Raw genomic sequence first — 15,131 nt, 5'->3', positions numbered from 1 at the left:
TGGGATTAAAGGCGTGCGCCACCAACGCCCGGCTGCATTTTCATCTTTAGTGTGTTTCAGAGCCTAGAGCTATCCTGTGAAAAATATGTGTGGAGAGATTTGATAAAGTAACCCTCCTGTCCTTAGATGTGGTCACCAGATACTAATTCCCTCCCTCAGGATATGACAAAAGGGTCCAATATAATGCATGTGCTTTCCCATTGAGCACAGGGAGAGCTCTGTGATTATCTCAGGATAACTGGATTATCTGGATAACTGAATGACCTGGGGTGTAGGTTTCTGGGCTTCCTGGGGCACTGGGGAATGGATTTCACATTAAATGCTGATGACAGGGACACAGAGGCAGAAGGAACAGCACAGGGACACTGAACACCTGGTGCTGTAGGAAGGCTACTGTTCACCCATGACGTCACTTAAATTTAGAGCCATCCTTCCAGGGCTGCCAGAGACCTGTTCAGTCGTCAAGTTGTGTTCCCCCACGCAGATCATACATGGTGTTTACACCCAAGCCTCTGGTCCTTTGCCTCTTACCACATGGACTGGAGGGATATGTCTGCTTGGGGGACTGGAAGAATCACAACCTGGGGAAGGTGACCTCTATGCAAATTTAGTCCCCTGTTGCTTTTTATCCAGAGCTCAGACTCTTAGGCGGCTCTGAACATAAACCATGGACTTAGTGGTTGACAAAGCTTGTCTGACTGTATCACTTTCAACCCAAAGGTTTTCTATGCTCTTGTTCCTTTAATCTGAAATATTTAAGATCATATATAGTGCATATTCCATCTACACCAGCTATGGATAACACATCAGTTTTTGTTTTTTCCCCTTAACATGTTGGGCATGGTGATTCACACCTTTAGTCCTGGCACCCAGGAAGCACAGGTAGGCAAGTCTTTGTGAGGTTGAACCCAGCCAGGGCCACATACGTGACCTCTAAAGAAGATTTTTTGACACATTGAAAAATGGAGCAGGAATTGTCTTTCTTTTAAAAGACAGGGTCCCATGTAGCTCAGGCCAGCACTAAACATGACTGTTGTAGCTGAGGCAGGCCTTAACCTCCTGAGCCTCCTGTTTTGCCTTCCAAGTGCTGGGATTACTGGCAAGTCCCATTACACCCACCTTTAGAAATTACTTTGTATCACTTTTCTATTTTGAGTTTTTGTATACATTTGATTTTGTCTGTCTCTTCATCTTCCATCTCCTCTACCATAAGTCCTTATATGTGGAATACAGGGCTTAATTTAGAAAGTTTACCAGGTTGTGTGATAAAACCCCATTTGTGTGTAATCCCCTGTAGTTCCCTTGGTTTCTCTTGACTGAACTATACAAATGAAGACTGTTCCTTTAATGGTAATCTTTCCGGTAAGAAGTTCCTCATTAGACTCAAGTTATTTTCCTTATGACTTACTATTGGTAGGTTATCCCCAAGGGGCTAAGAAATTCCTGTTTTGAGCAGTCTAGAAAGTCTTTGGTGACGTGATGTTTCATTTTCCTTTTCTCTTTTGTTATAGAAACTAGGATCACTAGGGGCTAGAGAGATGGCTCAGCAGTTAAGAGCTCTTCTTCTTGTAGGCTTGTTTTCTAGCACCCACACTGCCATTCATCAATCATCTTAACTCCAGTTCCAGGGGATCCGATGCTCATGTCTGGCCTTGCTGGCATGCAAACAGTGCAGATACATAACATGCAAGCAAAATCTTCATCTACATAAAATAAATCTTTTTTAAAAAAGAAAATAGACTCACACTTAGTTACTGTTCTGTTGCTGTGAAGAGACACCAGGACCCAAACAAGTCTTACTAAAGAAAGCATTTAATTGGGGGCTTGTTTACAGCTTTAGAGGGTCAGTCAGTGGTCCTCATAGCAGGAAGTAGACAGGCATGGCCCTGAGGCAGTAGCTGAGAGCTTTATATCCTGAGAGACTGGACCTGATGTGGGCTTTAAAAGCCTCAAAGGCCACACCTCTTAATCCTTCCCACAGTTTTAGTAACTGATAACCAATCATGCAAACATCCAAGCCTATGGGGGCCATTTTCATTCAAGGTGCCACACACGCCTTACCTTTCCTTCCTTTGTAATTCACATTGATGATTTACTCACCGAAGCTTCATGAAAGCCAGCGGAGCAGGAACCCTGTGTACTGCTTTAACCCAGCCACTGTAGCAGTGACACGATTTCTCTTCTGGCATCCGGGATGGTATTTGACATTCAAATTGTTGGGCAGATCACTTTGTGTGTTCTGGCATTTGATAAAGTACAGGCTTCAAGTGATTTTAAAGACAAAAATGCTTTAGTCAGAACTTAGTGGAAGCTGGGCTTGGTGTGGTATACCTTTATAGTCCTGGTACTCAGAGACTGAGGCAGGGAGATCAGGCATTTAAGGCCAGTCTAGGCTACAAAGCCAGACCCTGCTCAAAAAAAAAAAAAACTTAGTGGGGTCATTCGGATTAATCTGGGCGTTTTGTTTTTGTTGGTGCTTGTGGTGTTGATGATTGAACATGCTGTGTAAGCACTGTGCCACCAAGCAACATCCCCAGCCTCTAAATCAGTTTGTAATTTGAAAAACAGAATTGAGATTGTAAAGTGACTCTTTTAAATGTTTTCCAGTAAAACAATTACAGGGAAGCCAGTTGGCAGTGGTTTTCCTAGACAGTTTGGCTAGTTAGCTCTAGCAGATCTGTGGCTCTTGTGAAGAACATCCTGTCCAACTGCCCGGTGCTGACTGCTAATTAACACAGTTTGTAACTAAGCAGCATGTAAGGTCATAGCTGTTGGACACTAAGGGCTAAACCATGTCACACACACACCCACGCTTTCTTTCCCTGGAAATACCACCTGCTCTTTGCCTTTAATTCAGAATAATTTTCCTTCATGTAAAATGGTTTGACAGTATTGCCTATCTTGGTTGGACCAAGAAAAAATACAAAAATTTTTTTTTTCTTGATAGAGGGTTTCTCTGTATAACAGCTCTGGCTGTCCTGAAACTCACTACATTGACCAGGCTGACCTTGAACTTACAGATATTCGTCTGCCTCTGCCTCCTGATTGCTGGGATAAAAGGTGCATGTCACTATGGCCATCAAAATTAGTGCCCCCAAATGCTAAGATTAAAGATATGTGCTATCATGCACAGCCTATTAAGTTTTCTAGTAGCTGTACTAAACATAAAAAGAAATGGGTAAAATAATGTTTCAACATTGATATTTGCACATTCTTCCTCTTACTATGGTTTTTTGTTTGTTTTTTTTTGTTTGTTTGTTTGTTTTTGTTTTTTGAGACAGGGTTTCTCTGTATTGTTTTGGAGGCTGTCCTGGAACTAGCTCTGTAGACCAGGCTGGCCTCGAACTCACAGAGATTTGCCTGCCTCTGTCTCCCAAGTGCTGTGATTAAAGGTGTGCGCCATCGACGCCTGGCTCCTCTTATGTTTTCAGATGTAGCCTATACGGGTGTGAATCATCCACATTTCCATTGCTCAGTGGCCACATGTGATTGGTATCTCTCATGCCAAACAGTGGAGTCTTGTGATTCAAGACAGTCCTGTGCAGTGGTGCTGACATAATTGGCATATAGATTATCTTTGTGTGCATGCTCATGCATGTATAGGCATGTGTGTGTGTGTGTGTGTGTGTGTGTGTGTGTGTGTGTCTGTCTGTCTGTCTGTCTGTCTGTCTGTGCAGGTCAGAGGACACTGTCTGTCTGTCTGTCTGTCTGTCTGTCTGTCTGGGTCAGAGGACAACTGTGGATGTCATTTCTTTTGCCTTTGGTTTGAGACAGTATCTCTCATTAGCCTGAAACTTTGCCAAGCAGGCTAGACTAGCTGGCCATTGAACTCCAGGGGTCCACTGGTCTCCACCTCCTATCTTGCCATTACTAGGATTATGGGCGTATACCACCACACCCAGCTTTTATTAATGTGTGAATTCTGGGAATCAACTCAGCTCCTCAACACTTGTGAGGCAAGCACATTTCCAACTGAGCCATCTTCCCAGCTCCAGCTTGTCGAGGATTGCATGCAAATCGTGTCCTGAAAACCACAGGACAACAGTGATGCCTTTAACCTGTGAGGACACTGATCCTGACATGGTCTTTGTGTCAGAGAGTCCTAATAGCTTTTGGTTTCTTACTCGGGGCACCACACAGACAGTCACAGAGCTTCAGGCTGGAACATGGGCTCCGGCAGGCTGTGCTTTTATTCCAGCTAGTGTTTGCTGTGCGCATACCACTCCCTAATCTTGGGCTCTTACTCATGGCTATTTTTAGATCGTAAGACTACTTGTTCTAGAGAGACATTTTCATGAGTGGTTAGCTGGGTTGCTTTCTTATAGCTGAGCATTTCAGTGGACTTGTCCTGAATCAACTTTTTAATATGGCATTTAGTTCTCCTTTTTTTTTTTAAACCCTATTTAGAATCCTTATTTTAAAAATTCCTTTTATAAGTGGGCGAATTCCAGGCACCTGCCACTTCTCGTAAACCTGCAGCTCTCTGTCCTTCCTCAGCACCCAGAATGCATTTGATTTCAGTGCAGGGTACTGTGTGTAGCCTCACAGATGGCCTGACTGCAGTGTGATGTGAAAGGAACTGACACATGTTGAACATCTGCTGGGCGCTGTGCTCTTAGTCACGAAGGCTTTGGAAATATTACTTCAGTGGCCCTGAGGGGTAGAAGTAATGATCTGCATTTTATAAATGAGGAAATAGAAATATAAAGCCAGAAGAAAGAAATCCTGCAGCTTCACATACCAATTTGTTAACCTCACTTGCCTCTGGTAGATAATAGGTTTGTTGTTGTTTGGTCAGTTTTTTAAAAGATTCTTTTAGTTTTATTTTATGTGTATGAGTGGTTTCCCGGCATGTATGTATGTGTGCTGTGTGCCTTTCTGCTGCCCTCAGAGGATAGAAGAGTGTGTCAGATCCTTTGGAGCTGGGGTTATGGATAGTTGTTGGCCACCGTGTAGGTGCTGGAAATTGAAGCTGGGTTCTCTGCAAGAGTAACAAGTATGCTGGCTACCCTGTTGAGCCAGGGCTCCGTCCCCTGCCCTCTTTTTTATTTTGTTTTTTATTTTGAAAAAAAAAAAACTTACTATGTAGATATAGAGCTCAGGTTGGTATTGAACTCTCCATGAGAATATCCTTGGAGTGCTGGAATTACAGGTAGGAGCCACTGTGCCTGGCTTGAGAATGGGTTCTAGAACTTGGAATCACGCCTGATTGCAATTTAAAAGGAATTGTGATACAGCCATGTGTGGTAGCTCATGCCTGAAATCCAAGCAGTTACAAGGCTATCCTGAGACCCTGTTGCAAAATATCGAGGGCCTGGGGATTTACTCAGTGGTGGAGAACTACATAGCATGTGCTAGGTCCTGGGTTCAATCCCCAGCATCTGGGGGCAGAGAGAGCTGTGATGGTAGGAATTGTCAATGTGTGTGTATTATTCAAAAGACTACAAACAACATTCAAGATCCTTCTCAAAGCTACTGAGTTACTTCCAGATTCTTTATCCTCTGTGAGGGCTCGTGGTGACCTTACATATATTCTGGCTTACAGTTACGCCCCCTGATTGTGTCAGGATGGCCCAATGGAACCAGCTCCAGCAGCTGGACACTCGGTACCTGGAGCAGCTGCACCAGCTCTACAGCGACAGCTTCCCCATGGAGCTTCGGCAGTTCCTGGCGCCTTGGATTGAAAGTCAAGATTGGTAAATCCTCTTTGGGAAACTCCCTAAACTGGGAGGTTTGGGGAGGAGTCAGGGGACTGGACCTTTTCTAGTGTCACACTCTACTAACCCTTTCATCAAAGACGTGAGTGCAGGCTCTAGGGGGTGGATCAGGAGAGCGGAGGTCATCAGTCCCTTAAAATGTTCTGTGTGTCAGAAGAGTATATGCATCCTGGCTTTCAGTGCACTGAGACAGCTTGCTGGTAGCTGTTTGGAAGTCAGATTTGTGTCTCACTTACTTGGTGAGATTTCTGCATTTTGACTCCCTAACTGTGAGATACAGATTCTTAGTCTGAGAATTCTGTCTCAGATAGCTAAGTTGGAGTCCACCACAAGTGGCTTTCCCCTGTTAAAGAAGAAATACCGGTTAAGGGAAATGGAGTAATAGAGGAAATGATGCCAGCTATTTAGCTCACTTTAATGTATTCAGGCCTATATTAATGTGATCTACTTCTAGGAATACCTGTGCTGATGTAGTGAAGGGCCAAAAAGGTGACACAGAGCAGTCCAGCCTGGCAGTGCTGATAATGCACTCGGGAGGCAGAGGCAGGCGGATCTCTGTGAGTTCGAGGCCGGGCTGGTCCAACAGCCTCCAAAACAATACAGAGAAACCCTGTTTAGTTAAAAAAAAAAAAAAAAAAAAAAAAAAACTTATACACCAGTCTGACCACAGGGTTGATGGAGAATTTAAGGCAAAACAACCTTATCTGTTCTTTTTTTTTTAAATTCATGTGTGTATGTATGTATTTGTGTATGTGTTTGTATAGATGCAGATGTATGCATGAGTGTGTGTGTGTGTGTGTGTATGGGGTGTGTATGTATGTATATGCGTGGTGTAGGGCAGAGGACAATCTCAGGTTTTATCCTTGGGAATGCCTTCTGGGTCCTTTGAGATAGGATCTCACCAATTAGGGAAGGCCCTCAGGGAACCTTCTATTTCTGTTTTCCCAATCAATGTTGGAATTACAAGCATGTGCTAACATGTCCAGCATTTTTTAAAAATATAATATATTTTGACTAGGTTCCCTTCCCCCAACTCCTCTCAGATCCTCCCCAATCCTCCTCCCACCCAAATCCTCACCCTTTATCTCTCTCATTAGAAGATAACAGGTACTAAAAAGCAGTAATGAAACAAGACAAACCAAAACAAACTGGAATAAGATGAAACAAACAAACCAATAGAAAAAAAGGGCCAAAGCTGGGCGTTGGTGGTGCACACCTTTAATCCCAGCATTCCAGAGGCAGAGGCAGGTGGATCTTAGTGAGTTTAAAGCCAGCCTGGTCTACAAAAATAGTTCCAGGACAGCTAGGGCTGTTACACGTAGAAATGCTGTCTCGAAAAACAAACAGACAATTGACCCCCCCCTCTTTCTCTCTCCCCTCCCTCTCCCCTCTCTCCCCTCCCCTCTCTCCCTCCCCTCTCTCCCCTCCCTCTCCCCTCTCCCCTCTCCCCTCTCCCCTCTCCCCTCTCCCCTCTCCCCTCTCCCTCTCCCCTCTCCCCTCTCCCTCTCCCCTCTCCCCTCTCCCCTCTCCCCTCTCCCTGTGCTGGGTATCAAACTCAGAGCCTTTAGCACACTAGGCAAGCCTGTGTCACTGAGCTACACCACCAGTTGATGGTGTTGTGCTGAACCAGAGGAGGAAAAATGAATGGGTTATAGCATCAGTTTGTCATGTCCTTCCAGCTACCCCTTAATGGTGGTTTTTGTATGCGTATATTTTAGATTCCTGTTGTTACTGCTTTTGAGACAAGGTTTCCCAGACTGGCTTGGAACTCCCTAGGCAGGGAAGGCTGGCTTTGAACTCTTGATCTTCCTGCCTCCACCTCCCTAGAGAGCCATGATTGCAGATATGTGCTATCGCACCAGACTCTCCAAATCACTCATGCCACACACTTCCTTTTCCTAGGGCATATGCCGCCAGCAAAGAGTCACATGCCACATTGGTGTTTCATAATCTCTTGGGTGAGATTGACCAGCAGTATAGCCGATTCCTTCAAGAGTCCAATGTCCTCTATCAGCACAACCTGCGAAGAATCAAGCAGTTCCTGCAGGTGCGATGGGAAACCGAGTGGGAGATACTGGCCCCACAGAGTGGAGCGGTATTGTTCTTTCCCGGAAGTGTTTCTTTCCTCACTTGGCTAAATGATGAGAGCCTGACTTGTGCCTCAATCAAAGGAGAAGTCATTAGCTTCTTCTCAATTCCCTGTGCTCCGGCCCTGGGGTACCATTACCGGAAATTCACTTCTCATGTTACAGTTGAAGCAATAAAGCAAGGGCTTAATGTTATTCTATGCTATAATAGTATGCTAATAACATCTCCGCATCATAGGCACACGACTCTTAGTATTCAGTGTTAACGTTTGGACATTAGTTGAGTACTCCTGGGTGAAGTCAACCACTTCCCTATGAAACCAGATGACATGCCTCTCAGGATGGACTAGTGTGGTTCTGCCATCACTGTGGCTGCTATTCTCCTCCCTTTCTTCCCCTATGGACTCCAGTCAGACTCTGAAGCCTTTGGTCTGCTGTTTCATGGAGGTTCTGCAGAAGTGAGTTCTAAGTCAGCCAAGTTCGGTCCATACCTCCTTAGTCAGCTACAGCAGCGCACCTCTTTTTGTCTTACTTACAGAGCAGGTATCTTGAGAAGCCCATGGAAATCGCCCGGATTGTGGCCCGATGCCTGTGGGAAGAGTCTCGCCTCCTCCAGACAGCAGCCACGGCAGCCCAGGTGAGACTGAGGAGAAATCATGTGTAGGGCGGGGCTCAGGGAGCAAGCAACTGTATATGTAGTGTAGTAAATAGTAATGGCTTAATATGAAAGAAACAGTGAACTAAATCAAAGCCTTAAATATACATTGAAAATGACACACAAAAAAATAAACACACACACACAAAAACCATCACACAAGCCTCTCCACCCCCCTCCCTAACTGAGGATGAACTTGAACTCTGATTTGCCTGCCTCCTCCTGAGTGCTGGGATTAGAGGTACACACCACCACAACCTGTATATGTGGTGCTCAGGACAAAACCAGGACTCTGTGCATGTTAGACAGTGTGGAAGCTGTGTCCCCAGCCCTTGGGCTTTTGTTGTTGAGTCAGAGTCTTGCTGTGTAGCACAGCTGACTTCCAGTTCGAGACAGTCCTCCTGTCTCTGTCACCGAGTCCTGGGATGGCTGGTGTGTGCCACCACTCTCCCCGTACACCTGTGTCTTCGTTTTTCTTTTTCTTTCTTTTTGATATGGAATCACATTCTTTATCCCATGCTGACCTAGAACTCATTACGTAGGCTGGACTGTCAAACTCAAGGTAATCCTGCTTCAGTTTCTCTAGACACTGAGTTTCAGGCATGGGCCCCCATGCTCTACTTGCTTACAGACAGGGTCTCAACACACAGCCCAGTGTAGGAAACTCTAGATCCTCCTATCTCAGCCTCCCAAGTGTGTGAGCTGCCATGCCTGATCCACAGGGACTTCCTAATGCCGGACCTCTGCCTGAGGTAGAACTGGGGAGTCTGCAGAGCACGCCTCCTTAGGCATCTGAATGGACCAAGGCTGGCTGACCACAGAAAGCTTCTAGAGACTGGGCTTTCATTCCTGCCCCAGGCAAGTGTAGGAAGTAGAGATGGGAGAGGCACAGCTTCAGGGCTGGGCCCTTTCAAAGTCTCTGTCTATGGTACTTCTCTGCTTCTTATCAGTCAGTCTCTCCCATAATGGAGAGAAAAGTCTGGCCTGGGTTGCTTTCCTAAGTTCTTCTAAGAGGGTTGTATTCTGTGATTTGAGCAACCAGGAGAACTGAGAAGAATATCTCTCTAAAATTGGCCTGTTCAGTCCTAACTTGGAGACTTGTGGCAGTAGTGAAGAGAACCGGCTGGAAGTGAGAGATCTTAGAAGCAGATACTGGAGCTGGAGATCTGGCTCAGTGGTTAAGAACACTTGCTGCTTTTGAAGCACACTTGGGTTCAGTTCCCAGCACCTACGAGGTGGCTCACAATCACCCAGAACTCCAGTTGCAGGGAATCCTTCTGTAGGCAGCAGGCACATATGAGGTGCGTGTACATACATGCTGGCAAGTCACTCATGCACACAAAATGAATAAACCTAAAGAGCAGGAGACAAAGGAAAATAGAAGTAAAAAGAGCAGCAGTTGCCGGGCGTTGGTGGCGCACGCCTTTAGTCCCAGCACTCGGGAGGCAGAGGCAGGAGGATCTCTGTGAGTTTGAGGCCAGCCTGGTCTACAGAGCAAGTTTCAGGACAGTCTCCAAAACAATACAGAAAAACCCTGTCTCGAAAAACCAAAACCAGCAGCTGGGGCCTGATTTGAGCCCTTGGCAGGTATAATGGATGTGAGCCATCAGAGTGTAGACTGGGAGACTGAGGGCGTGAACATTTCTAGCTTGGAAAACTGGATGGATAATACCTCTCTCGGCTCTGCATTCTCCAAGACTGCGATCTTTATCCTTGGGCCACTGTCAAAAGCACTATCTTGTTCTTGTAGCTTTCACTTGTCTTTTCTATCATCAGATGTCACTTTCTGTCCCTTGCAAAGTCTGTCATTTTACATTTCGTGTCCTAATTGACCTTCTCAAGGCAGCAACCTCTCCTCCCTGACAGAAGCTATGGAAACACGATTTTGAAAATCCCTGGGAATTTTTTTTTCATGGAACTATATTGCACTGTGCTGTCATCAGCTATTCTGAATTTATTTATTTATTTACTTATTTATTTATTAGCTAGCATAATCTCTACTACTGAACTGTACTCCAAATTCTTTCTGGATTATTATTATTATTAATTTTTGACAATTTACCCATGAGCACTTGAAGACTAAGGCAATGTCTTAGTTCAGTCTATGGGCCCCTAGTTTAATGCAGAACGGGTTCACAGTGTTTCCTGTTGGTAAAAAGCCAGTGACAGACTGAACAACACAGGGTTTTCCCAGCACCCTCCCCTCTTGCATCACTGCCCATTTCCCAACAGGGCAGGTAATAGTTGGGATGACAATCAGATGACAGGTTTCCATGAATTCACCGTGTGTTAATCCTTTTTTGGCAGCAAGGGGGCCAGGCCAACCACCCGACAGCTGCTGTGGTGACGGAGAAGCAGCAGATGCTGGAGCAGCATCTTCAGGATGTCCGGAAGCGTGTGCAGGTGACCAGGGAACCATGCCTGGGCTGCAGACTGTGGTCCTTCCTGCACATTCTCCTTGTCTTCAAAACTTTCTTTTCCCTCTCCTGAAAGAAGTCTGTTTTCCTTCTGTTTGTGGTTTGTTTGTTTAAACAGGATCTAGAACAGAAAATGAAAATGGTAGAGAATCTCCAGGATGACTTTGATTTCAACTATAAAACCCTCAAGAGTCAAGGAGGCAAGTGAATGTTAGAGACGTTAAGATTTGTTGAAAGCTAGACTGTGCCATTGAGTTTCAGGACTCCACTCATGTGACTGCACGGTAGGAGAAGGGGGAGCTTCTGGCACTTAGTGGGACAACCTTTTGTTTGTTTTTGAGATGGGATTTGACCATGTAGTGCAGGATGACCTTGAGCCTGCTGCCATCTTCCCTCAGGTTTCCAAGTAGCAGGGACTGCGTGTGCACACATGGTTTGGAGCCTCATTGAGAAGGCTGCCCTGAGTATTCTCCCTGGTCACGGAGTCTTTCCTCCCCCATCAGACATGCAGGATCTGAATGGAAACAACCAGTCTGTGACCAGGCAGAAGATGCAGCAGCTGGAACAGATGCTCACAGCACTGGACCAGATGCGCAGGGTAAGCGTTCTGGACAGCTTCCCCAGCACCACATACCTCCTGTGGGAAGACCTGACTGGGTCCTGAGGGTCCCTTCTCTGAACTGACTAGAGAATGTGGCTAAACGTGCTCTGGGGAAATGTCTTCTGACTGTTGTGCTTTCCAACCAGAGCATTGTGAGTGAGCTGGCCGGGCTTTTGTCGGCAGTGGAGTACGTGCAGAAAACACTCACAGACGAAGAACTGGCTGACTGGAAACGGCGGCAGCAGATCGCGTGCATTGGAGGCCCTCCCAACATCTGCCTGGACCGCCTGGAAAACTGGTAAGAGCTGGAAGGAAGGCTGCTTTCTCCTTCTAGAGAGCTGGGTTCAGTCACAGGCCTGCAGAGTGGCCTTCCTTGCTCGTGCTTTTGTTTCTCCTTTTTATTGCTGGGGGTGGACCCCATTCCTTGGACATGTGCCAGACAAATGTTCTAGAGCCATTGAACTGCATACACTATACTCCTAGCCCTGGATAGTCTATTGCTAAGCTGGGCACTTTTTTGTTTCTCTTTGAGAAAGAATCTCACTGAGCTGCATAGGCTGGCCTCGAAACCACTATCTAGTCAGGCTGACCTTGAACTTGCAATCCTCCTGCCTCAGCTTCCCAAGTATCTGGGATTTTAGGCATGAATCACCAAGCCTGCCTTAAGGTGGCTTCTTTTACACACTCAAATTTAGTCGAAGAGTTAAAACTGTTAACCGTTTTAACAAATTTTTAAATAAAAAATGCTTATATCACTCATTTTAAACATTTAATTTTTGGGCCAGGCGACGCACACCTTTAATCCTGGCACTTGGTAGGCAGAGGCAGGCGGATCTCTGTGAGTTCGAGGCCGGGCTGGACGGATAGCCTCCAAAACAATACAGAGAAACCCTGTCTCGTAAAACACCAAAAAGAAAAAAAAAAAACCAAAAACATTTAATTTTTAAATTTAAACAATACTTTTAGTTGTATTTAACACTAAATTCTCCATTTTAGTTATTTTACTAATCTAAGACAACATATGTTCTTTGTTAAGCAGGAAAAAGTTGAAATATGTAAAATTAATAAAGTGAAAGAAGAAACTGAAATCTATTGAGTGGTAGCAGCAAGTCACCAGACTCTGCGACGATCATTTCTATAGACATCTGTCATGACCATACATGTGAATCTAGAAATCCAGTTTCAGAAAGCAACTACTCCATGTTCTTCCTTCCTTCCATACGATGGGAAGGATGGCCCACGTGGCCTTGTGCACACAAGGCCAGTGCTCAGCCCGAGCTCTCCCTGTGCTCCAGTTTGTTCACTGTGTGCTCATCTGTTACCTGCTTTTTTGTGAGCAAGGCCCCATAGTGAGTGTGCCTCACCACCTTAAACTAGAAGAAGCTTGGCAGGACGGAACCCGCTCCATGGAGCTTGAAGCTGGACACTCAGGACAGGTCCATGTGACAAGCCCATCTGTATTGTCACCGACACTGTGTTCATTTACTGAAAGCAGTTCATTTCCTGTTCAGGGCTCCAAGAAGTTACGTTCTGGGAATGAGACGTTCAGATGCCAGAAAGGACAGGCCAGCAGCTCAGACACCTGCAGCTGTCCTCCATTCCCTTTCTACCTTTATCAAACTAGTGACAAACCATAAAGGAGAGACATTAGATTTAAAAAGGAAAACAGACACTGATATTCCCTATTCTTGGAGGCAGAAGTAATCAGCATTGTCTCCCTCTCTGCCCATTTTTTACTTTTTTCTAATTGTTTGCTTTTATATAGCTCTGGAACTCATTCACTATGTAGACCAGACTGGCCTCGAACCCACAGAAATCTGCCTGCTTCTGCCTTCCAACTGCTGCAATTAAAGGCGTGCACCACCATGCATAGCTTTTCCAATTTTTAAGTACTGTTTTCTTTTTCTAAGACAAAAAATTATTAGTGTGTGCTTGTCTGCTCTTTTGTATAGGCATACAGTGCCCAAGTTGGCTAGGGGAAGGCAACAGAACCCCCGGGACTGGAGTTACAGGTGGTTGTGAGCTGCTGAGTGTGGGTGCTGGGAACCAGAGCCCAGTCCCCTGCAAGAGCCCTGATAGCAATTCATGGACTATCTCTCCAGCCCCTCTGCTCGCCTTTTTTGTTTACATATCATCAACATTCTGACGTATCATGTTATATCTTTATGATTCATGGAAGAATAGCATTGAATGGGTTCTAGATGAGGCTCAACCCCTTGTCTTCTTTCAAGGATCACATAGCGAAGGGACCTGGTCATGCTTATGCAGGTTGTGAAAGGCAGTGCTGGCTCAAACCTACTCAACACCCTAAGATGGGGAAAGTGAATTAGAGCATTCTTCATATTTGGTCTTGAATTCATTTACAATCCAGTGACGGCTCCATTAATGCCCCCGCCTCCTAGTAACTCCAGTAACTGGGAACTGCCTTTCATTATTGGCAGGATAACTTCATTAGCAGAATCTCAACTTCAGACCCGCCAACAAATCAAGAAGCTGGAGGAGTTGCAGCAAAAAGTATCCTACAAGGGAGACCCTATTGTGCAGCACAGGCCGATGCTGGAGGAGAGGATCGTGGAGCTCTTCAGAAACCTAATGAAAAGGTAACCATATAAAGCTGATGCTTGGAAGCAGGAGCAGAAAGAAGCCTGGTCAGCACATCATGTGACGACACGCTATCCCCTCCCCTTCTAGTGCCTTCGTGGTGGAGCGGCAGCCCTGCATGCCCATGCATCCTGACCGGCCCCTCGTCATCAAGACTGGTGTCCAGTTCACTACTAAAGTCAGGTGGGCCCTGGTCTTCACACTTTAGGGGGAGCTTTTATAGATGTTCAGTCCTCTCCTTAAGGATTTTAAGGGGTGGAGTAAGGCTCAGCGATAGGCTAACTGAGGTTGGAGGTGGAGCCCACAAATTCTTTTCCTTGAATCACCATGGTGGAGGGTTGCCCCTGCACTGTGAAATCTCCTTCAGAAATAGCTGTGTTGGGTTTTGGGTTTAACCAAAGGAATACTAGTTATAAAGCATGTTTATGCAATAGTTCTCATGAAATGCTTTTTATTACCTTTCTGTGAGTCTCTTACAGCTTGGTTCACATTCTTAGATATTTTCAGTACTTCTTGGCTGAAGGGTCAGTGTTCAATTTTAATATCAAAGATGATTCTGGGTGGAGGGCTTTGTAGACTAGGCTGGCCATGAACTTAGAGGTCCACCTGCCTCTGCATCCTGAGTGCTGGGATCAAAGGCATTCACCACCACATCCAGCAATATATTTACTTCTTAGGAATTGAAGCATTACGGTTTTTTTATTTTTATAAACTAGAGGTCATGGAAAGGATTCTACTAACTATCCTTGACTATATGTTTTTAATAGGTTGCTGGTCAAATTTCCTGAGTTGAATTATCAGCTTAAAATTAAAGTGTGCATTGACAAGTAAGTATTCTTTATTATTTTATTTTATTTTTTTGGTTTTTCGAGACAGGGTTTCTCTGTATTGTTTTGGAGGCTGTCCTGAAACTCACTCTGTAGACCAGGCTGGCCTCGAACTTACAGAGATCCGCCTGTCTCTGCCTCCCGAGTGCTGGGATTAAAGGTATTCTTTATTATTTTCACACAATTTTATCATAGTCTTCCCCTCCCCCAAGTACATCCAGTGCTG

General features: G+C 45.3%; 1 protein-coding gene across 8 annotated transcripts in view; it reads left to right on the top strand.

The window, feature by feature from the left end:
- Positions 1–15,131, top strand: part of Stat3 (signal transducer and activator of transcription 3) — a 51,240-nt gene that overhangs the window by 21,302 nt on the left and 14,807 nt on the right. For all 8 annotated transcript variants that reach the window (XM_040749717.1, XM_040749713.1, XM_040749716.1 and 5 more), the window contains exons 2-11: positions 5,546–5,696; positions 7,620–7,764; positions 8,343–8,441; positions 10,767–10,862; positions 10,995–11,076; positions 11,380–11,474; positions 11,624–11,775; positions 13,919–14,077; positions 14,169–14,261; positions 14,846–14,905. In XM_040749717.1, the coding sequence (XP_040605651.1) occupies positions 5,569–5,696; positions 7,620–7,764; positions 8,343–8,441; positions 10,767–10,862; positions 10,995–11,076; positions 11,380–11,474; positions 11,624–11,775; positions 13,919–14,077; positions 14,169–14,261; positions 14,846–14,905 (1,109 nt within the window). In that variant the 5' untranslated portion in view covers positions 5,546–5,568. The remainder of the gene's footprint in view (positions 1–5,545; positions 5,697–7,619; positions 7,765–8,342; positions 8,442–10,766; positions 10,863–10,994; positions 11,077–11,379; positions 11,475–11,623; positions 11,776–13,918; positions 14,078–14,168; positions 14,262–14,845; positions 14,906–15,131) is intronic.

The sequence above is a fragment of the Mesocricetus auratus genome, unplaced genomic scaffold (genome assembly GCF_017639785.1).
Source record: "Mesocricetus auratus isolate SY011 unplaced genomic scaffold, BCM_Maur_2.0 Super-Scaffold_100007, whole genome shotgun sequence".
NCBI lineage: Eukaryota > Metazoa > Chordata > Mammalia > Rodentia > Cricetidae > Mesocricetus > Mesocricetus auratus.
Note: the sequence above shows the minus strand (reverse complement) of the source record. Positions and strands in the feature narration are given on the sequence as shown.